We start from the raw sequence: 17582 nt of genomic DNA on the forward strand, positions 1-17582 counted from the left end.
AGAGAGAGAGAGAGAGAGAGAGAGAAAGAGAGAGAGAAAGAGAGAGAGAGAAAGAGAGAGAGAGAGAAAGAGAGAGAGAGAAAGAGAGAGAGAGAGAGGTCCGTTCAGCGAGATTTCCGTTGATACGGCTGAGCCATGGGGAGCTGATATGTCTGTCGCGGTATTTTAGGCGCAGACTCGCGGTTCTTCACCGAGTCCACGCCCCCGGCTTCGATCCCGTCAGGGGTTCGAGAGAGGAGTGAGGACACGGAGAGGGAAGTGGAGGTGGACGAACGAGAGAGGGGTGCGAATTAAAAGGCCGAGAGGGAGCGAGATGGAGGCAGTGCGAGAGGGTAGGACGCACCCCCGTGAGTCTGTATGACGTCACGAGGGTCGAATCAATATCACGGAACCATTCCTCCGCTGTCGGTCCTTGACTACGAGAAAGATACCGACTGTTCAGTACGAGGTGGCTTCCACGACCGTTAAGGACACCGAGAGCGCGTCGTTCTGACGAGAACGACGACGGCAACGACGGCGACGACGACAAAGAGGAAGACGAGGACGAGGACAACTGTCACGGGCATTGCACTCGTTGCTCGTCATCCTCTGCTACTTCCGTCACGTTTCTTCGTTAGGTTCTCGTATCCACCTTATCATCTTCCTTCGCGAGATTCCTTGTTTTTTCATGGTTGTTCCATCGTTTTCGAACAAGTTTCACGTAATTGTGAATGGTCGACGCGCGACAGTGATCGACAAGAAGCCGTCGAATTGTTCACGGACCGCTTTTCACCTGCGACGCTTGGAACGTGCGCGAGTGGTAGAAAGAAGTTCGAAGATCACAAACATCGTTTGGTGCACCTGTAAGTACGTTTTTCTCAAGTCTGCAGTTCGATAGCTTGTTTGAAGAATGAGGTTTTCATAGACCCCCGCTGATGGCTTTGAACCGAGGTAGAGTTGTTTTGTGTATACGCGACCAATTTCATTTCCGCGTTGTCTGCTGTTGTTGTTCAGTTGGTGACATAAATGCGTGATACCGTTACCTACCGACCAAGGTAGTGCGATCTATCGATTCCGTACCTTGTAGGTATTTATGAAACGCAAAAGGAAGAAACGTTCGTCTATCCGGCTTCTCCAGAAGGAAAAAAGAATTACCGACTAGTGCCTGGTTTTATCTGTGTTACATGAGGTGTACTCTCTACATATACACGCGGTTATGGTATTTTCTGGTTATGTTCGTACAAGTATAACATTTATTATCGTGGTGCCGTTTAACAGTAAAATAAATCGAAATAAGTTAATACTAAGTCGATATGAAAAATTGATACTCGCTATTCAAATTATTACAGATATTATTGGAACGTTGAAATTATAAAATATCTTGGTGTCTCGTGCGAAAACGATCTCGTCTAAGAATATTCTCAAGTAAAAGTAATGCGATTATTCGGTAGCTCTTCGAGCAGATCAGATTGGACGAAAGAAGAAGTTCGTTCTCCACTGTCACATTTGTCTCGTTTTTTTTTTATTTTGGAAGAAACGCGTATACGTACCTAGGAGGATCCAGCTCGATGTATTTCAGGTGAAGAACTGTACTGATCGACACGATCGGTATCAGTGCCATAGGCGAAGCAAAATTTCGAGGAGGAAGGAAAAGCAGCAGCAGAGTAGCAGCACGCTTGGTGAGTTGGGTGAAAATCGATGGCCATCAGTGCCCATGGGCGGCCTCGCGTTTAGAACAAGGAATAGCCCCTCCCAGAAGACCTCGCTCCGGTGGGGTGACTGCTGCCCCCCAAATCCCAACCCTCCGTCGTCGTCGGCCGTCTGGAAGGACCGTCATCAGGACATGCCGCCGGTACCCGTGTGAGGCTGTCCCCCACTACTTCGTGATTGTACCCCGCGGGGTCTTCAGAGGTACCAGTAGTTTATTCTTATCGATCCACGCACGAAAATTCCTCGACATGCATGTTTCGCTGCATAAGCTTCCTTTACTTTCTTCTGATTCCCCATGCTTTCATCTCTTCTTCGTGTATATGTAAAAAGGAACTTATCGAAGATTTGAATTTGAAAGAAGATATACCTTAACGCTGTTTCTGTGGAGAATTGGGAAATATGATTTTGTGAAAAATGAATTTGTCGAAATTATGAATGTACAAAGTTCGTATAAATGGAGAATATACAAAGTATAAATTGAATATCGATCAGACGTGTTGGAACTTCGTTATGAAATTTTCTCGTAAATCGCGTGAGATATCAAACGTCGGTTAGCCATCGCAATTGGAAATCTTGCTGTTGTTTAATCCTCGGAATTTTCTTCTTTGAATAGATGCAAACACGATATCAATTTTGCATTTCTCCTGTTAAAGTCTTACGAATATTTCACTTCTAAGTAATTTGCATTTCAATAATTTACATTTTATGAAGTTACTATAATTTATCTGATTATTGCTATGTGGTGTTAAATCGTGTTCACGATACACGCTAAATTTATAGTAATTCTGTGTTATGATGTAAATTTAAAAAATTAGTCGTAGTAACACCGACCCGAACTTTGTTTTTGTACTGACGAGAAATGCAACAGATAGCAGATATAATACGACATTTCATTCTTTCAATTTCAATTTGCTACCGTGCAAACTAATGTTCGGTACCAATGTAATATGCAGGTAGTATCAACATTTCGAACGAAGATATTTACCTCGTGTTAAGAAAGTGATGCAAATAATCCAGCTTTGTTTATTAATTCCGCTGCATTTATTGACAAGGCCTTGAACCTTTGTGTTTTATTTATGTCTTCTTGCTTTTTTACGTTAGTAAAGCTATGCGTTTTTTTTCTTGTTTAATAGAAGAGTTAGCCCTATATAGTGTGAAGCAAGACTAATGGGATTAGAGGGTGAACTCAACCGGGCGATTTAAATGCCTTCTGGGTAGGAACATGGAATTTACACTTAACTGCACGCATTAGGTGCGAGCGGATCGACCGCCGCATTAATTGACTAGAAAAGCAAAGTGCAATTTCACCAAGATGATTGAATTCAAAGCGAAATATAGATTCTCTGGGGTACCTAATGACGCGTAATGTTTGAGAATGTTATGATATTAATTATTACATACCTAATTAATCAGTAGTGTTCCCTATTAAAATGATTTTAACTCAAGCTTTAAAGCAATTTACTAGTTGGATTTGATTAATTTTAGTTAATTTAAGTTAACGAGATTCGAGGATTTTTCCAAAAATTGTTTAAATTAAGACTAATCTGACGATCTAATTATAACTAAGCTCATGAGTGGATAAATGAGTTCGGTTGTATGAAAAACAGTCTTCTGCAATAAGTTCGCAATATGGCGTTGTTTCATTATACAAACTATGCAACTCTTTTACTTTATATTTATTCAGTTGAGACTGGAAAATGGTAGAGGTATCCTTCATTTATCGACTTTAGTATTTAATATATTTAATCTTTTAATATTATATTTAATGTTTATTAATTTAATCGAGTCATTTACCGCGCAGTTAATGTAATTTTGATAGCAACCTAAGAACTTCTATACTAATTCTCATATCAGTTATTTTCAATAATTGCTACTTTCTCATAATATATCGCTTTTCATTTTCTCTCTTACTTTTCTCGATTTTAATTTTAATTCGTGATCAATTCATGACGAGCTAGATGGTTGTCGACACAAGGGAAATTTTCTTCTTAAATTTCTTTCAACTTTTCATTTGTATTGAAAGAGTTTTGAACATTTGCATTTAAAGACGTCCATAAGTAGACCGTGGTATTTTATTCATTTCCGAGTTCAAAGGTGAAAAACTGCAGAGTATGTGTATACAGTGTGGAAAGATACGTGAAATATTCAAAATACAGTATTCACGTAATATCTAACCGTTATGAGATTAATGTCGTGATGTGTTACAATGCAATTTTTAAGAGGATTGTTATAATTGTCCTGATACCATTGTGAAGTTCATTGGACATAAAATCCTATTATGAATGAAACTACACATCCCATTTAAAAAAGCAAGATTAATCCATATTTTTTCAAATTTGAGCGTATTATAATCTTATACTATTAGGCCGGTTTGCCTAAGGTTCGTTAGTATTGTAATATCGATATCGACAATTCCTGGAATTATTTTACAAATGGAACCTATTTCCCATTTGTAAACAGGTATCCGAATCTCCCAAAATCAGATCGACCGCCATACCTCTCGGACTTGCGTCTCCGTCAGTTCGAGTTCACGCAAGTGGACCCGTACTCCCCGAAGATGATCAACATAGCGGGTCTCGTCTCAATCATCCTGTTCTACGCCCTTATCCTAGCCGTAGGAATATGGGCGGCCAGGAAAAAGGAAGCTGGCAACGACTCCGAAGAGGAAGTGATGCTGGCAGGTCGTTCCATCGGTCTGTTCGTCGGGATATTCACGATGACAGCGACCTGGGTCGGCGGCGGATACATCAACGGCACTGCCGAAGCTATTTACACGAGAGGTCTGGTTTGGTGTCAGGCTCCGTTCGGATACGCCCTTAGCCTCGTTTTTGGTAAGTTTTATGACGTACAATTTTCGCCAAAATTTCAATTCTCTTCGTTTCCTTTGATTTCTTAACACGTTCATCCTGGTCTCAATGTCTGTGAATCATAATGGTTTACTGCTACGTTTTCTAAGTTAGTGCACTCTGTTTATTGCTGTAGGAAATTCATTGCGTTTTGTCAAAGTTACAAAAATGTATCACGATAGAGAATAAAGTTATAATTCAATCAATCGAAGAGTGCTCGTAGAAGACATTGTAAGTGCCGAGGAACAAGTCTTTCAGGAGAAAAAGAAATCTTATGCGTTTATGTATGTAGTCCAAATTCATGAAAAAGGAAAATGCATCTGTAGAAAAGTCTGTATCTCTTAGTTGTAAAGAGAAATCAATGATCCATTCATTTAGATAGATGGCATAAACAAAGCCTAAGAAATAATTTATATATACTATAGTATTCTCATTGGTATGTAGAACATTTTTCAATAAGAAATCAAAATTTTTCAAGTTTGGTACTCACAATGTTTTCTATAAATATTTTTCAATTATGAAACTAGGGGGATGATACTTTGAAAAGTCGAAGTATTTTGATTTCTAACCACGATGATACTCTACTCTACTCTAAAAATATGTATATATAATACGAAGTATATATCAAATTGTTGTTATTAATTATTTGTATATTACAATGTATACGTACCAGTTCTCAAAAGCTTAGGCATTTCGAGTTGTAACTACTCAGAAATTAATGGATAATTGAACTTATAATAAAAGTAAACTCTGATGTATCTGTTTATATATATACATATAAGGACTCAACTAATACACAATATACAATATATAGTATATGTATACCGCTTGATTCGATTGAAGATATTTCTCGGCAGCTATTTTTTCATAGTTGAAGAAAGCTTATGGTCGTTTGGAAACTTGCTAGTTCTTACGGCGTAGTATAGCAAGGTAATAGATCGTAATCAAGACTCCTACGCATAATAAGTTTTTAACGTAGTCGAATGGCCTCGAGAAAGAATAAACATGTGTATAACCATCCATTGAAACTATAGGCGTCTATTCACTGAATGATTGTATAAAAAATGTATCGCTATATGTACATGATGCCGACTTATAATGTAGAATGTGGACTATAGTCTCTCTGTGCAAATTCATATTTTTATGAATACGATCTTTCCTTTCACACTCGACGTTGCCTACAAGCAACATTGTGTACTTTCAAATATTATTGACTAATTAAACAACAAATGTATATATTTTCACTAAAATGGGTCCTAATATCGGAGTACTATATGTATAATATTTTCCTTACAAGAAAATCTGAAATCCATGTTTAGATTGCTAATAACTGGCCTTCACATTCACAATACTCCTTCACGCATAAATCATGGGACACAGTCTAATTTCAAATACTAACTTTAATAAAATGGGCTTATATTATATATAATTGAACACTTCTTATAATATATTAATTATCCTGTGACTTACGAATGGTATTGTGCATCCTTGTATCTTCTTTTTATATTTTTTATAATTGCCATAATTATTTTATTTAATAAATAAATATATATATATATATATATATATATATATATTTTATAATTATTTTTCATACTTTTATAATTTGCTACACGTTATCAGTACTAATTGGTATCACGTTCATTGGTGTTACAGGTGGTATATTCTTCGCGAACAAAATGCGAGAACAGGGGTACGTCACGATGTTAGATCCTCTTCAAGATGCGTTTGGTGAACGTATGGGAGGTCTTCTGTTTCTTCCTGCCCTCTGTGGCGAGGTCTTCTGGGCCGCAGGTATTCTGGCAGCTCTGGGTGCGACGTTAGCGGTCATCATCGACATGGATCAGGGAACCTCGGTCATTTTGAGTGCCTGTATCGCAGTTTTCTACACACTCTTTGGTGGTCTTTACTCTGTTGCTTATACCGATGTTATTCAACTTTTTTGCATCTTCATAGGCTTGGTGAGTTGCGAATGTTTTTACGTATATCATGAAATATGTACACACTTCTCTTTCTTTCATAACACTATAATACGTGTTTTTCAATAGTATTGATATATTAAGAAAACAATCTTCTTTGTAGCTAATAAAATAGCGAATAATATTTTTATTAATATAAATATAATATATTATTAGGGTGTTCCTTTTCGATTTCATTTCATAACAACATACGCTAAGTTTTTTCCATGAAATTTGATATATAACATATCCTTCGATAAGAATATTTATTATATTCTTTAGGTACATTTCGATTTGAATTTATTGCGATATCTTTCTACCTTGCTCAGCAGGGAATGAAATCATTCTTTCTATAGGTTGCTATATTTATTTACAGCAACTTTTGTTTCATAAAGCCCTTAGGGGAAATTTATCATGCAGGGTTACAACGTGAAGGTTATCATCGATTTTATTCTCTGCTTTTACAAAAGTGTTCAGTATTTTGTAATCGCTTATAGTACGTTGTAATAATTACATATTTGTGTCTTAGAAGCAAACGTGTTCGTTCATTCCTTAAACACGATTTTCTAAATATATCATTACATTGCCGTATTATTTTCGACTCTGCGAAATAAAATTAGCCGTAAGACAAATATAGCGTTGTATCGCACTTGCAAAGTATCATTGATAAATCACTTCTATTTAAGGCAATGCGTTATTAGATCAGAAAGTTCTACGTTATCGAGTCGCTCGATTATCTGAGTCCTGTGGTAAAGTTGGCTTTGCTGATCGATACGAGGGCTCAAGTACCGCAAGTATTTATATTACCAAATTCATTCAATGTTACGTAGGTAGTGACCTACTTCTTCTCGCAAGAATATTATCAAACTATCATTTATTATAAGTTTTATCAGATTAAAGAATTTGCAAGTAACCTAGAACTTTTTGTCTTAGAGTCGCAATTTATTTTTATCGTCCTTCAAAGATGCTTCCTTATATTTTGATATTTTAAATGGTTTCCTAAATATCTCTTTTTCATTCGGTATTTATGAAAATTCATATCTTTATAAACACGATTAAAGAAATAAAACCTAAATAGAGATTCATTTCACCTACTAAAAACTGTAATAAGTACATTCACTAGATTTGTAAAATGTGCTATTAAAATCTATAATTTACAGATATTTTAACTTTTTTTTTATTATCTTTTGTGTAGTCTTCTTTCGTACCCGTCCATTAAGTATAATTAATCACGATAGTACCAGATTTCCTGGAAATAATTGTATTTAATATTTCTACAAGTCAATGGATTGTAATATCTATCACAAGATGAGGATAACGTAATCTGTATTCATTCATTTATTATTACTTTACTCAATGATAAGAATCGTTCTAAAGCCACCTTTGTAGTTTATCGCAAGATTTTCTATCTTTCTCCCATTTAATTTGCATCCAATTAATTTTAATAGCAAAGTAATGGTATCTACTTCGTTCTCTACTTCCAAAGAAGGAAATATTTCAAATTAGCAAAACAATGGAATTTATATTTCATACAGAAGATATATTGCATTAAATACAAATATTAATTTACATCTTACATTTTATGTTCGTTATTTAATTAACGTCATTTCAAATTAAAAAATAGTGGAATTTATATTTTATACAAAGAACATGTTGCATTGAATACAAATGTTAATTTGCATCTTACATTTTATGTTAGTTATTTAATTAACCACATTTCAAATTAAAAAGTAGTGGAATTTATATTTCATACAGAAAACATATTGCATTAAATATAAATATTAATTTACATCTTACATTTTATGTTAGTTATATTTGATTAACAATGAACCACTAGAAGAAGCTCTCACGTTAAGAACATATCTTCTTACTTTTTCATTTAAATTTAACGAAAAGTAATATGCTGTGTCATGTGGTATCCAGTTTTTAAAGAGAATATTATAATTTTGATTGCAGTGGATGTGCATTCCTTTCGCTTGGACTAATCCAAAGGTACAATCCCTTAAATCCATGGACGTGGATTGGATTGGCGAAGTGAAACCAGGAGAATATTGGTCCTACATAGACTATGGGCTTTTGTTGATATTTGGTGGCATCCCTTGGCAAGTGTACTTTCAACGGGTCTTATCTTCGAAAACGGCTGGAAGGGCGCAAGTGTTGAGTTACGTAGCTGCGGTAGGCTGTATTCTCATGGCAATCCCACCTGTTCTAATTGGTGCAATCGCCAAAGCAACGCGTGAGTAAAATTATACTGATCTAAAGATACACATCTAGAATACTTTTATCTTAAACATGCACGAACCCATTAAGGTCATTGTTACGACAAGACAACATTTCGTTTGCACCTTTTTTCAAACCTATGTTATTGATCTGTATCTATTTGATTACATTATCAGATTCCTTTTCTTTAACATTACGGCTAAGAAAGAACATTTCAAAAATTCGTTACTGTTTTTCTCAACTAGATTCCACAATTTTGTGAAATTTAAAGAAATCGAAGTATTTAAAACATCGTGATAAATCATGCGCAAAATTCTCGCTAGTATATTTATAAAGTGATGCACGTATATTATAATAGTTCACTCTATAATCCTTATTTATACTTTGTCCTTGCACTATCTGTTCATACACGTATTTATGTATAGAATTCTCTTTCGAGTCGAAGGTGCTCGTACTATTACAGGCGCTACTGCACCATTCTTGTATCTCCTGTGCGACGTCGTGCTTTATAACAGCGAATTATAATTTTCGGAATTATTTATACCACCAGATACTCTATAAATCTAAATTCTATCGTAGAATATTCCTCACATAGGAAGTGCATCAGTTTTACAAACTTGTTTCGTCATTCGCAAACACGACCCAGCTGTACATTTTCTATGGTTTGCTAGAATAAAGAAAATTCCAATCTCATCGTATTAATAGTAAACGAGACGTTGTACGAATGGTTCGGGCGTCTTCCTACGAGCAACCTCTTCTGCTTTCGTTCGAGGGGAGAGAAACATGTTTCGTGGGTCCCCGAATCTAAAGGGGATTGAATTAGACCCGGTTTGCTCGTCATCCTCCCCATTCGCGTTCCTAGGCTACTTGACATTTGGTAGTACTGCAGAGAGAGGACTACTGGTATTTACAAGGTTCCAGGGCTAAGCAGGTCGGCGTTGTAACGGAAGGGTGTGTGGGCGAAGGGTGCCTTGATATCCCACAGCGTGTACAATAGCGTGGGATTTTGTCATATGGTGTTCTCGGCACGAGGGTGAGGGTGATAATGCGACTCGTACACTAACGCAGAGCACAATAGAATCGCTGGAACTAATGCGATACGCTGTATCGGTATCTTGTGTATTTTTATTCCGAGGCATGAAAGCAAATAATTTCTTATCTACACGTGTCTACAGGTTGAGGTGTACGTCGACACAAAAAGCACAGACATGATGTCACATCGTATACGTACATGTATAGTAATAATATAGGTGTTACGTATATATGTAAGATTAAATTTTGTAGACGAATTTGAGAGAATGAGTGAAGAAATATTATACGTGAGAATCTTCGAACGTAAAATATCGTTCAAATATGGTACAATATTTTTATTATCTAATTTATCATATTTTACCATCAAAATTCTCTGCTAGTCAAATAGCGTATTTGTTTTGTACTTTTGCTATATAATGGACATTGTATTCGTTAACACCTTCCATTTAATATGACAGGGGAAATATATTAGGGCAGATAAGCCGTTAGGATAAAACAAGATATTCTACAAACTGGGAAATGATACAGTACCTGTAGGAAATTTTATTCGTTCTGAAACATTTGTAGCATTGGATGATTTAATTGTTAATAGATCGATATAGAAATATAAGGTTAATAATTCAATTATTAAATTCCCCTCTATTAGACGTTTCGCGTGAATTGAACTTCGTATTAAATTAGATTGATTTGTTCACTGTTTGGGGTATCGCCCTTTTATAAAATATTTACATGGCATATAATTTTCTATCAATTCGTTTATATAACAACGAAAAATATTTCGAAATCTGTTGTAGCTTGGAACGAGACAGGATACACCGGTCCATATCCTTTCACCGAGGCAGAAACAAGCATGATTCTACCAATGGTTTTGCAGTATTTGACGCCAGATTTCGTTTCCTTTTTTGGGTTAGGCGCAGTATCAGCAGCAGTGATGTCTTCAGCGGATAGTAGCATCCTTTCGGCTAGTTCCATGTTCGCCAGAAACGTTTATAAATTAATCTTCCGTCAGAGGGTAAGTTCTTCGTTCTTACGTAGATGGTCGACTTTCTGTTTTTAATTTCGTGTTGTGTCATGCATTTAATTGTTCGGCAATCTCGCCTGTCATCGCTTTTAAATTTTATTTGACATCATGTGACGCACGAATCATCATCAGTATTATTTTCATCATGGCCATCGTCATCACTACCATCATGCGTTCTCCATCTTCGGTTCTGACTATTTATAGGAAAGTGGTTACAAAATTCGAACGTGTTTCACGTTCGAGTAATTGTTCGAGGAGCGATATATCGTTACTTCTTGAAACGGGGACGAATGTAACAAAATTGGAATCTGCATTAGTTATTCGTCGCTTGACAAATAAGTCAGCAAAGTCAGTACCACAACGATGCTTTAGGTATCGGACGGCTCCGTCGGAGTAACGCAACGATCATGCAGTTTCGATATTGCATTCTAGTATTCAACGCGAGATGCAGATTCTTCGAATCGTAGAATTTCACGTACGCATGAATATGGATCACGTGTTAGCGATTTCCTTCAGGATCATAATTTTTAGTTGTGCATTCACGAGTAAAAGTAACCGTGTCAAAAACTTCCACGTTTCATAGAACATCTCGCCCGACCATAGAAAACGTCTTCATTGGTTCGTATTTGCGTAACGATGTTTCACCAGCATCGCGCTCTCATCATCCCATATTTTCGTATTTGCCTCAAATCTCCTTTCTATCTCGCTCACCCGCCAATCCACTTCCTCGAACGATGCAGCCGATCGTAGAATCGAATCGACGTCCGCCCTCTCTACTAGCCATTTCCCCGTTAAACAGGCGTCGGAAATGGAGATCATCTGGGTGATGAGAGTGGGAATAGGCGTGGTCGGCATATTGAGCACAGTGATGGCATTGACGATACCCTCGATCTACGGCCTTTGGTCGATGTGCTCGGACTTGGTCTACGTGATCCTCTTCCCTCAGCTGTTGATGGTGGTCCACTTCAAAGAATACTGCAACACTTACGGCAGTCTAGCTGCTTACATAATAGCCTTCATTGTGAGGATTAGCGGTGGCGAGCCGTTAATGGGTTTGCCCGCGCTCATTCACTATCCGGGGTACGACGAAGAGACGAACACTCAAGGGTTCCCCTTCAGGACAATGGCGATGCTGTTGTCGTTGGTGACGTTGATAAGCGTGTCGTACGGCACGCAAGTAGCCTTCCTGACGGGCAGGCTGGCGCCTGGATACGACTTCTTCAGATGCGTGGTCAACATACCGGAAGACGTCGAAAGAGTCGGACCAGATCCGGCAGAGGGCGAACAAATGGCTGTCCTAGCTGCCGGTATTGGCAGACTTTACGGTAGCAAAGACGAATCGAACGGCCGAGTTAATCCTGCGCTCGAGCCGGACTACGACATGGAGCCGGGATGTAAGATAGCCGGGGAACCGGATGGCGTCATGGCCGGAAGCGGTGGAGGCGGAGGTAGAGCGCACCTAGTGCCTCATGGACCGAACGTGCCACGACAGCCGCAATCCAGCACCGCGTTCTAATTCCTGGTTCCGTGATCGGATGCTGTGACCAACAATAAGTGCGGCGGTACAGGTCCGTCTTCTGTTCTTCTTCTTTTCCTTCAGTCTTTTAGTTCTTTTCGTTTCTTCCTTCTATACGTCATTTCCAACTCCTTTCGATAGTTTCTATATCTGGGAACGGTGTTTTGCATGGACAGATAAAGGGAGAGCGCAAATATGTGTCAGAGCATTCGTTGTGAAATTACCTGAAACGTCAATTTAGATTTTTTATAATGTAAATGAATATACAGCGAACAGTTTTTATCGATCGCGTTCGTTGCTAAGATTAATTTTGTACGAGATCGAACGTATGATCGTTAAGTATTATTTCGCGCGATTATTCTCCTCGTTGAAGAGAACTTTGTCGAAGGATAGAAATCCTGATTCTGTTGCTTCGGTTTCCCAATTTGCTTTCACGTTTCTTCTCCCTCCCTCCTCTCCTCACGTCTAGGAAGCTCCGAAACATGCCAATCTGCTCCAAGTTCTTCACGAATCTTGTTTCATGGTTGTGTTTATACGTAGCTACAGTTCTATAGTGATGTGTACCTGTTTGAGAATGCTCATGCGTTCTCTTTAATAGTGAAAGCAATAGAAGAAAGGAAATGTATAAAAGTGGTCGAATGAGCGCGAAAATGGAACTGGAAGGAAAGTGCAATACTCTTAAATATCGGAGCTTCTTGGATAGTTGGGCGAGGTAATTTCTGCCTGTACCGCCAATTAGGCCTAGTAATCTGTTTCCTTTTTGAGAAATATACACACAAACACACGTACACAAACACACACATACATACACTTATACGTATATAAATTACATTTATATGCAATTATATATGTGCGCGTACGTATGTAATTGTGTATAGACATATAAGAAATTTAGAGTTTATCAAACTGCTTGGGAAAACCAGCGTCTTGATGCACGACCGATTCGTCCTCGTTACCATCAAGCGTATTTCAGAAATCGTGAGAACGCGAGGGGAAAGCAACGAGATTATCGAGAGCTTCAATGTCGGTTGAAACAGTTTATCAGACACTGACTCTGGACGAGCGGCTATCGTCGGATAGGATAGAGTCTATAGATGAACGTTACATGCAAAGTTTTTAGAACGAGTTAAATTAGACAGATCATGTTATCGTTTAGTCCTCTTCCATGTACATCGTTCCACTTTCTTCGTCTTATTCATTGTCATGGTATTAGTATTTAATAATATACCGTCATCGGTTAGAGTCCATCTTAGAATCTCGATGTTAGAAAAAAATATAAAAGTAAGAAAGAAACAAAAAGACGTTAAGAAGCTTTTGTACTTGCGACTCATCGTTCTTCCCTTGCTTAATCTGACTGGAAACATAGTCAATACACACGATGTATGCACGTTCGTTTATACTATAAAAAAACGAAGCGGAGTTAGGCGTTATAAATTAGCATGTCACGTAGCCGCTCGTAGAACTCCTCGAGATTTTTCGTGACTCACGCGTTAAAGCTACCGAGGTCAGCCAACTCGAATTTTTCTTTTGCATCGATGACGGTGATTTGAAGGCATGTAAATCTCAACTCAATCAACGATACAGAGCCCGATGTTATATTCGAAACCACAGCTTTTATCCTTTATTTGTTCGATGTACGACTGGCCTCGGAGTTAGATCGAAGGGTTTGATAAAATTTTGCCTCGATAAATTGTCGATTTTTATAAAATTCTTACGTTCGTCTGATAAGCACAATGAATCGTAAAACTATAAACGCGATACAAAAATTAGGAAATCGTAAATATCGTAAATGTAGATCACGATGTAAGACGACATCGTAATTATTAAAAGACATCAATTGAACATAAAAAATAAAATATTCGATTTGATAAATATCATACCGGTTAAAAGTTCTTGTATAAAGTATTGCACCGATTAACTCACATCTTTGTAATAACTCATTTCTAAACGTCCATAAACGACATAAACGAATAAACTAACGATCGAACACGATGCGTGAGTGAACGGATAATCGTGTACACAAATCGGTCGTAGCACAGATTCGTTGTGTTTATTATATAGTATATATACATATATATATATAAAATGTATAATATAATTAACATTATCGGCATTAAAATGAATTGCGAGTGAATTAGCAGTATCGAACATAAGAGAAAAAGAATCAGATTTCTCGACGCATGTATGCATATGTACACACACACACACAGACACACACACAGACAGACACGCACACACATACACGAAGACTAAAGTCGTAGTTTTTAATGTCGCTGATGCGAATTATCGCCGCTGTTGTTAATTTTGATGATTGATTTATCGGGTAGGTTATTGTTTAACGTAGCCGTTACGTTGTTCACGAAGGCCACACGGTAATGCCTATGTAGTAGAATTATTGCTCGTTATAGTTGCTCATCCCATTCTTTATCGCCAAAAGAAAAACAAAAAAAAAAAAGAAAAAATGTAACAGAGAAATCAAGAGCAAGTGGTGTGTGTATAATTGTTAAGCGAGTAGTTCCTACTCAGTCTCCGAATTTCACAATGTTTTCCCACGTCCCTGAATATCCTTCTTTGACGGTCGAAAGTTTCGTTGGACGATGAACGGTGAACGTAATTGAAGAGAAACGTGAGCGGAACCTCTTAACGAGTTTCTCATTTACCGTTTTCGGTAATGAATATTCATGGACAAACGTATGATCGTTACATCTACAAAAACGCACGAGAAAATTAATTTTGTTTGCGATACGAAGCGTGTGCGAGTTTTTCTTACCTGTCACGCGAACGTCCAAGCTCTTTCGACGTTTGTCTCGAACCTTCTCATTGGTCGTCACGGTCGATCGCAATCATTTTATGCGACTCAAGCGAATAACGCACACAATGAAATCGTAGCAGTTTTATGCAATTATTTTAAAGTAGACATGAATCGTCGTTGGAAATAAGCAAACTCTCATCCGTCGTTATCGTTTACCATCCTCCTTCCCAACTAGGGGTATTCAATCATTAGAATGTGGTCGTTTTGCCAAACAAACCACAAGGTTAAAAGTTACACGCGGATTATTCATTTAACCTGTCAGATCTTAGGAAGCATCTTCTTAATCACGAGGTAACGGTATAAGAAAATAACGACGTTAGTTCCGTACGGAAGTAGCTTTTAAGCGTACGCTGGCGTAGAAGATATAGCGCTCGTTAAGCGAGGCGTCTTTGCACGACCAACGGTGGTGAAATTACATCTAGACAAATGACAGAGGGAAGAGAATGTTTCCTGTGCATCACGATGTATACACAGACGCATCTTCTGTGTGTTTTCATTCGGTTGCTGTCAACAGACAGAAGACTTTCACTCGGCTATTAAGTCCGCGATGAGTTGGCTGGTTAAGTCAAGCTATTCGCAGACAACGGAGAGCGGAATTATCGTTATTATATCGCCAGTGTGGCCACTTTGTAGCTGGTAACCGCGTTCTTTTCGCTATCTCCTCTTTACAACCAGAAACGAAATTAGACGATCGTAAAACGTTCCTTTGCGGATGATTGGAATTGCACGTAGCTCAGACTGAAGGAACAATTAGGCGAGAAACAGCAAAAGGAAAAAAGAATTCCGGGTTCAATGAGTTTGCTTGGTTTCATGCTGGCTCATCGTTAAAAGATCTTACGCTGTCAATGAGATACGTACACCGCAATGCGAAACCGAAGATACTTCAAGTGAGGAAGAATACGAATTACACGTTCAGAATTGCCTATATTATTTCATCGCCAGTATTTTAATGATACGATAGACAAAGTTATATTTTATGATTTATAATAGTTACTGTATATCATCTCGATTTTCGATAGAAGTTGAATTTCTGATCGTATAAACTATATAAAAAGAATCTCGTTTGAGACGACAGGTTAATGTAATAATTCATAGCATATCTTGGTTCGTTAATTCATCCTGTTCCATCGAAACGACATACCGTGTAAGGGGAAAGGAGAAGAATCTCGCGATATGCGAATGAATATTGTTGCGTAGATAAATCTATATGATAAGATCCGATGTATTTCTAGTGGCGTACGTGTTAATTATGAGACAACCACTGTCACGTACATATCAAATACCATGCATTGTAATCAACGATGTAACGGAAAATCTATACATATCATGATGAGTGCTCTACATTATACATACACATATTAGGTACACTAGCGTGTAAGGTAAGGAAGTACGTAAGAAGGAGAAAAACATGATAAAAAAATATATATAAGACATGTATATATACGTACTATATATATATATATTTATATATATATATATAGCGTGGTTATCCTCTCGCAAAAAGAGATCGATGGTTTCGTAACTCCACAGAATTAGGGAGACCCTCTTCATTTTTTGCGAGCGACGAGTGTCTCCTTAATTTCTCTTTAATTTCGGATGTACTATCCAGCGATCTGGCCAGAGGAGAAGAGAAACGAGGGCTCGCGTGTATCGCGAACGAATTAAAAAGCGAAGAAGAAATGTGCGAACGATGGGCTGCCTGAACGCCGAACGCGAAACGAAAGGTTCAATCGAACTAGTGATGCGAACTCGTTACTATAATAATACGCAGCGTTACGGAAACGCAGTGTTCCATAACTACTCACCTGCTTTGAAACGGAATCGCGTACCTAATGTTATTGTAACTTTCGTCCTATCTCGCAAGCCTGGGACGCCTACCTATCATAGAGTATTATTATGTGTAAAAACAAAGAAAAATGCCCGACTTACCCCGTAAGAACATATCTATGTATATGTATTACGAAAGCGTTACCGATACTGTATTATACGACATATTATACGTGTATAATTGAGAAATTGAACGCGATGTTGATCGTAAATGTTAAAAATAAAAAGTGTACGAAAAAGTCAGAGTTGTTATTTTAATAATTATCCCCAGCAGCGAAATAAGAGTCGCAAAGAATTGCATTTACGGCCACGTAAACACGAAATTGAAAACGCTACATTGCTTCGAAAACTTTCACTTTGATTAACAGTCGTTAACCCGGTTAACCCCTTGACTAATTTTGGCGCCTAAAGGCGCTTATTAGATTTGCACTTGTGATACTGCAGGCGCTTAAAGGCGCTTAAAAGAATTGCTCTTATGGTACTGTAGACACCTATAGGCTCTCGGAAAATTTTATCGACCATAATTCCAGCGAATCTCGCTTGAACCAGATGTAAGTGAATGCTAATTCGACAATTACATATTCCGTTAGTCATATATTATTTAAATATGTTTATTTTCCAGTTTTCCTTGAAACGAAGTATTGGGATAAGAGAAAGGTCA

The 17582-nt window shown here is 37.7% G+C and overlaps 1 protein-coding gene across 2 annotated transcripts; it reads left to right on the forward strand.

Annotated features, from left to right (window-relative positions):
• The first annotated feature begins 410 nt into the window (after positions 1 to 410).
• ChT (choline transporter) lies at positions 411 to 17160 on the forward strand. 2 transcript variants are annotated; one of them, XM_069110935.1, is made up of 7 exons: positions 411 to 842; positions 1559 to 1890; positions 4150 to 4520; positions 6192 to 6496; positions 8450 to 8729; positions 10540 to 10757; positions 11566 to 17160. In XM_069110935.1, the coding sequence occupies exons 3-7, from the start codon at positions 4247 to 4249 to the stop codon at positions 12280 to 12282; spliced, it is 1794 nt and encodes a 597-aa protein (XP_068967036.1). In that variant the 5' UTR covers positions 411 to 842; positions 1559 to 1890; positions 4150 to 4246; the 3' UTR covers positions 12283 to 17160. The 2 variants fall into 2 exon arrangements, with proteins under 2 accessions (XP_068967036.1, XP_068967037.1); XM_069110936.1 differs by lacking the exon at positions 1559 to 1890.
• The last annotated feature ends 422 nt before the right edge of the window (positions 17161 to 17582 follow it).

The sequence above is a fragment of the Bombus flavifrons genome, chromosome 4 (assembly GCF_040668555.2).
Source record: "Bombus flavifrons isolate JBK064 chromosome 4, iyBomFlav1_principal, whole genome shotgun sequence".
Taxonomy (NCBI): Eukaryota; Metazoa; Arthropoda; class Insecta; order Hymenoptera; family Apidae; genus Bombus; species Bombus flavifrons.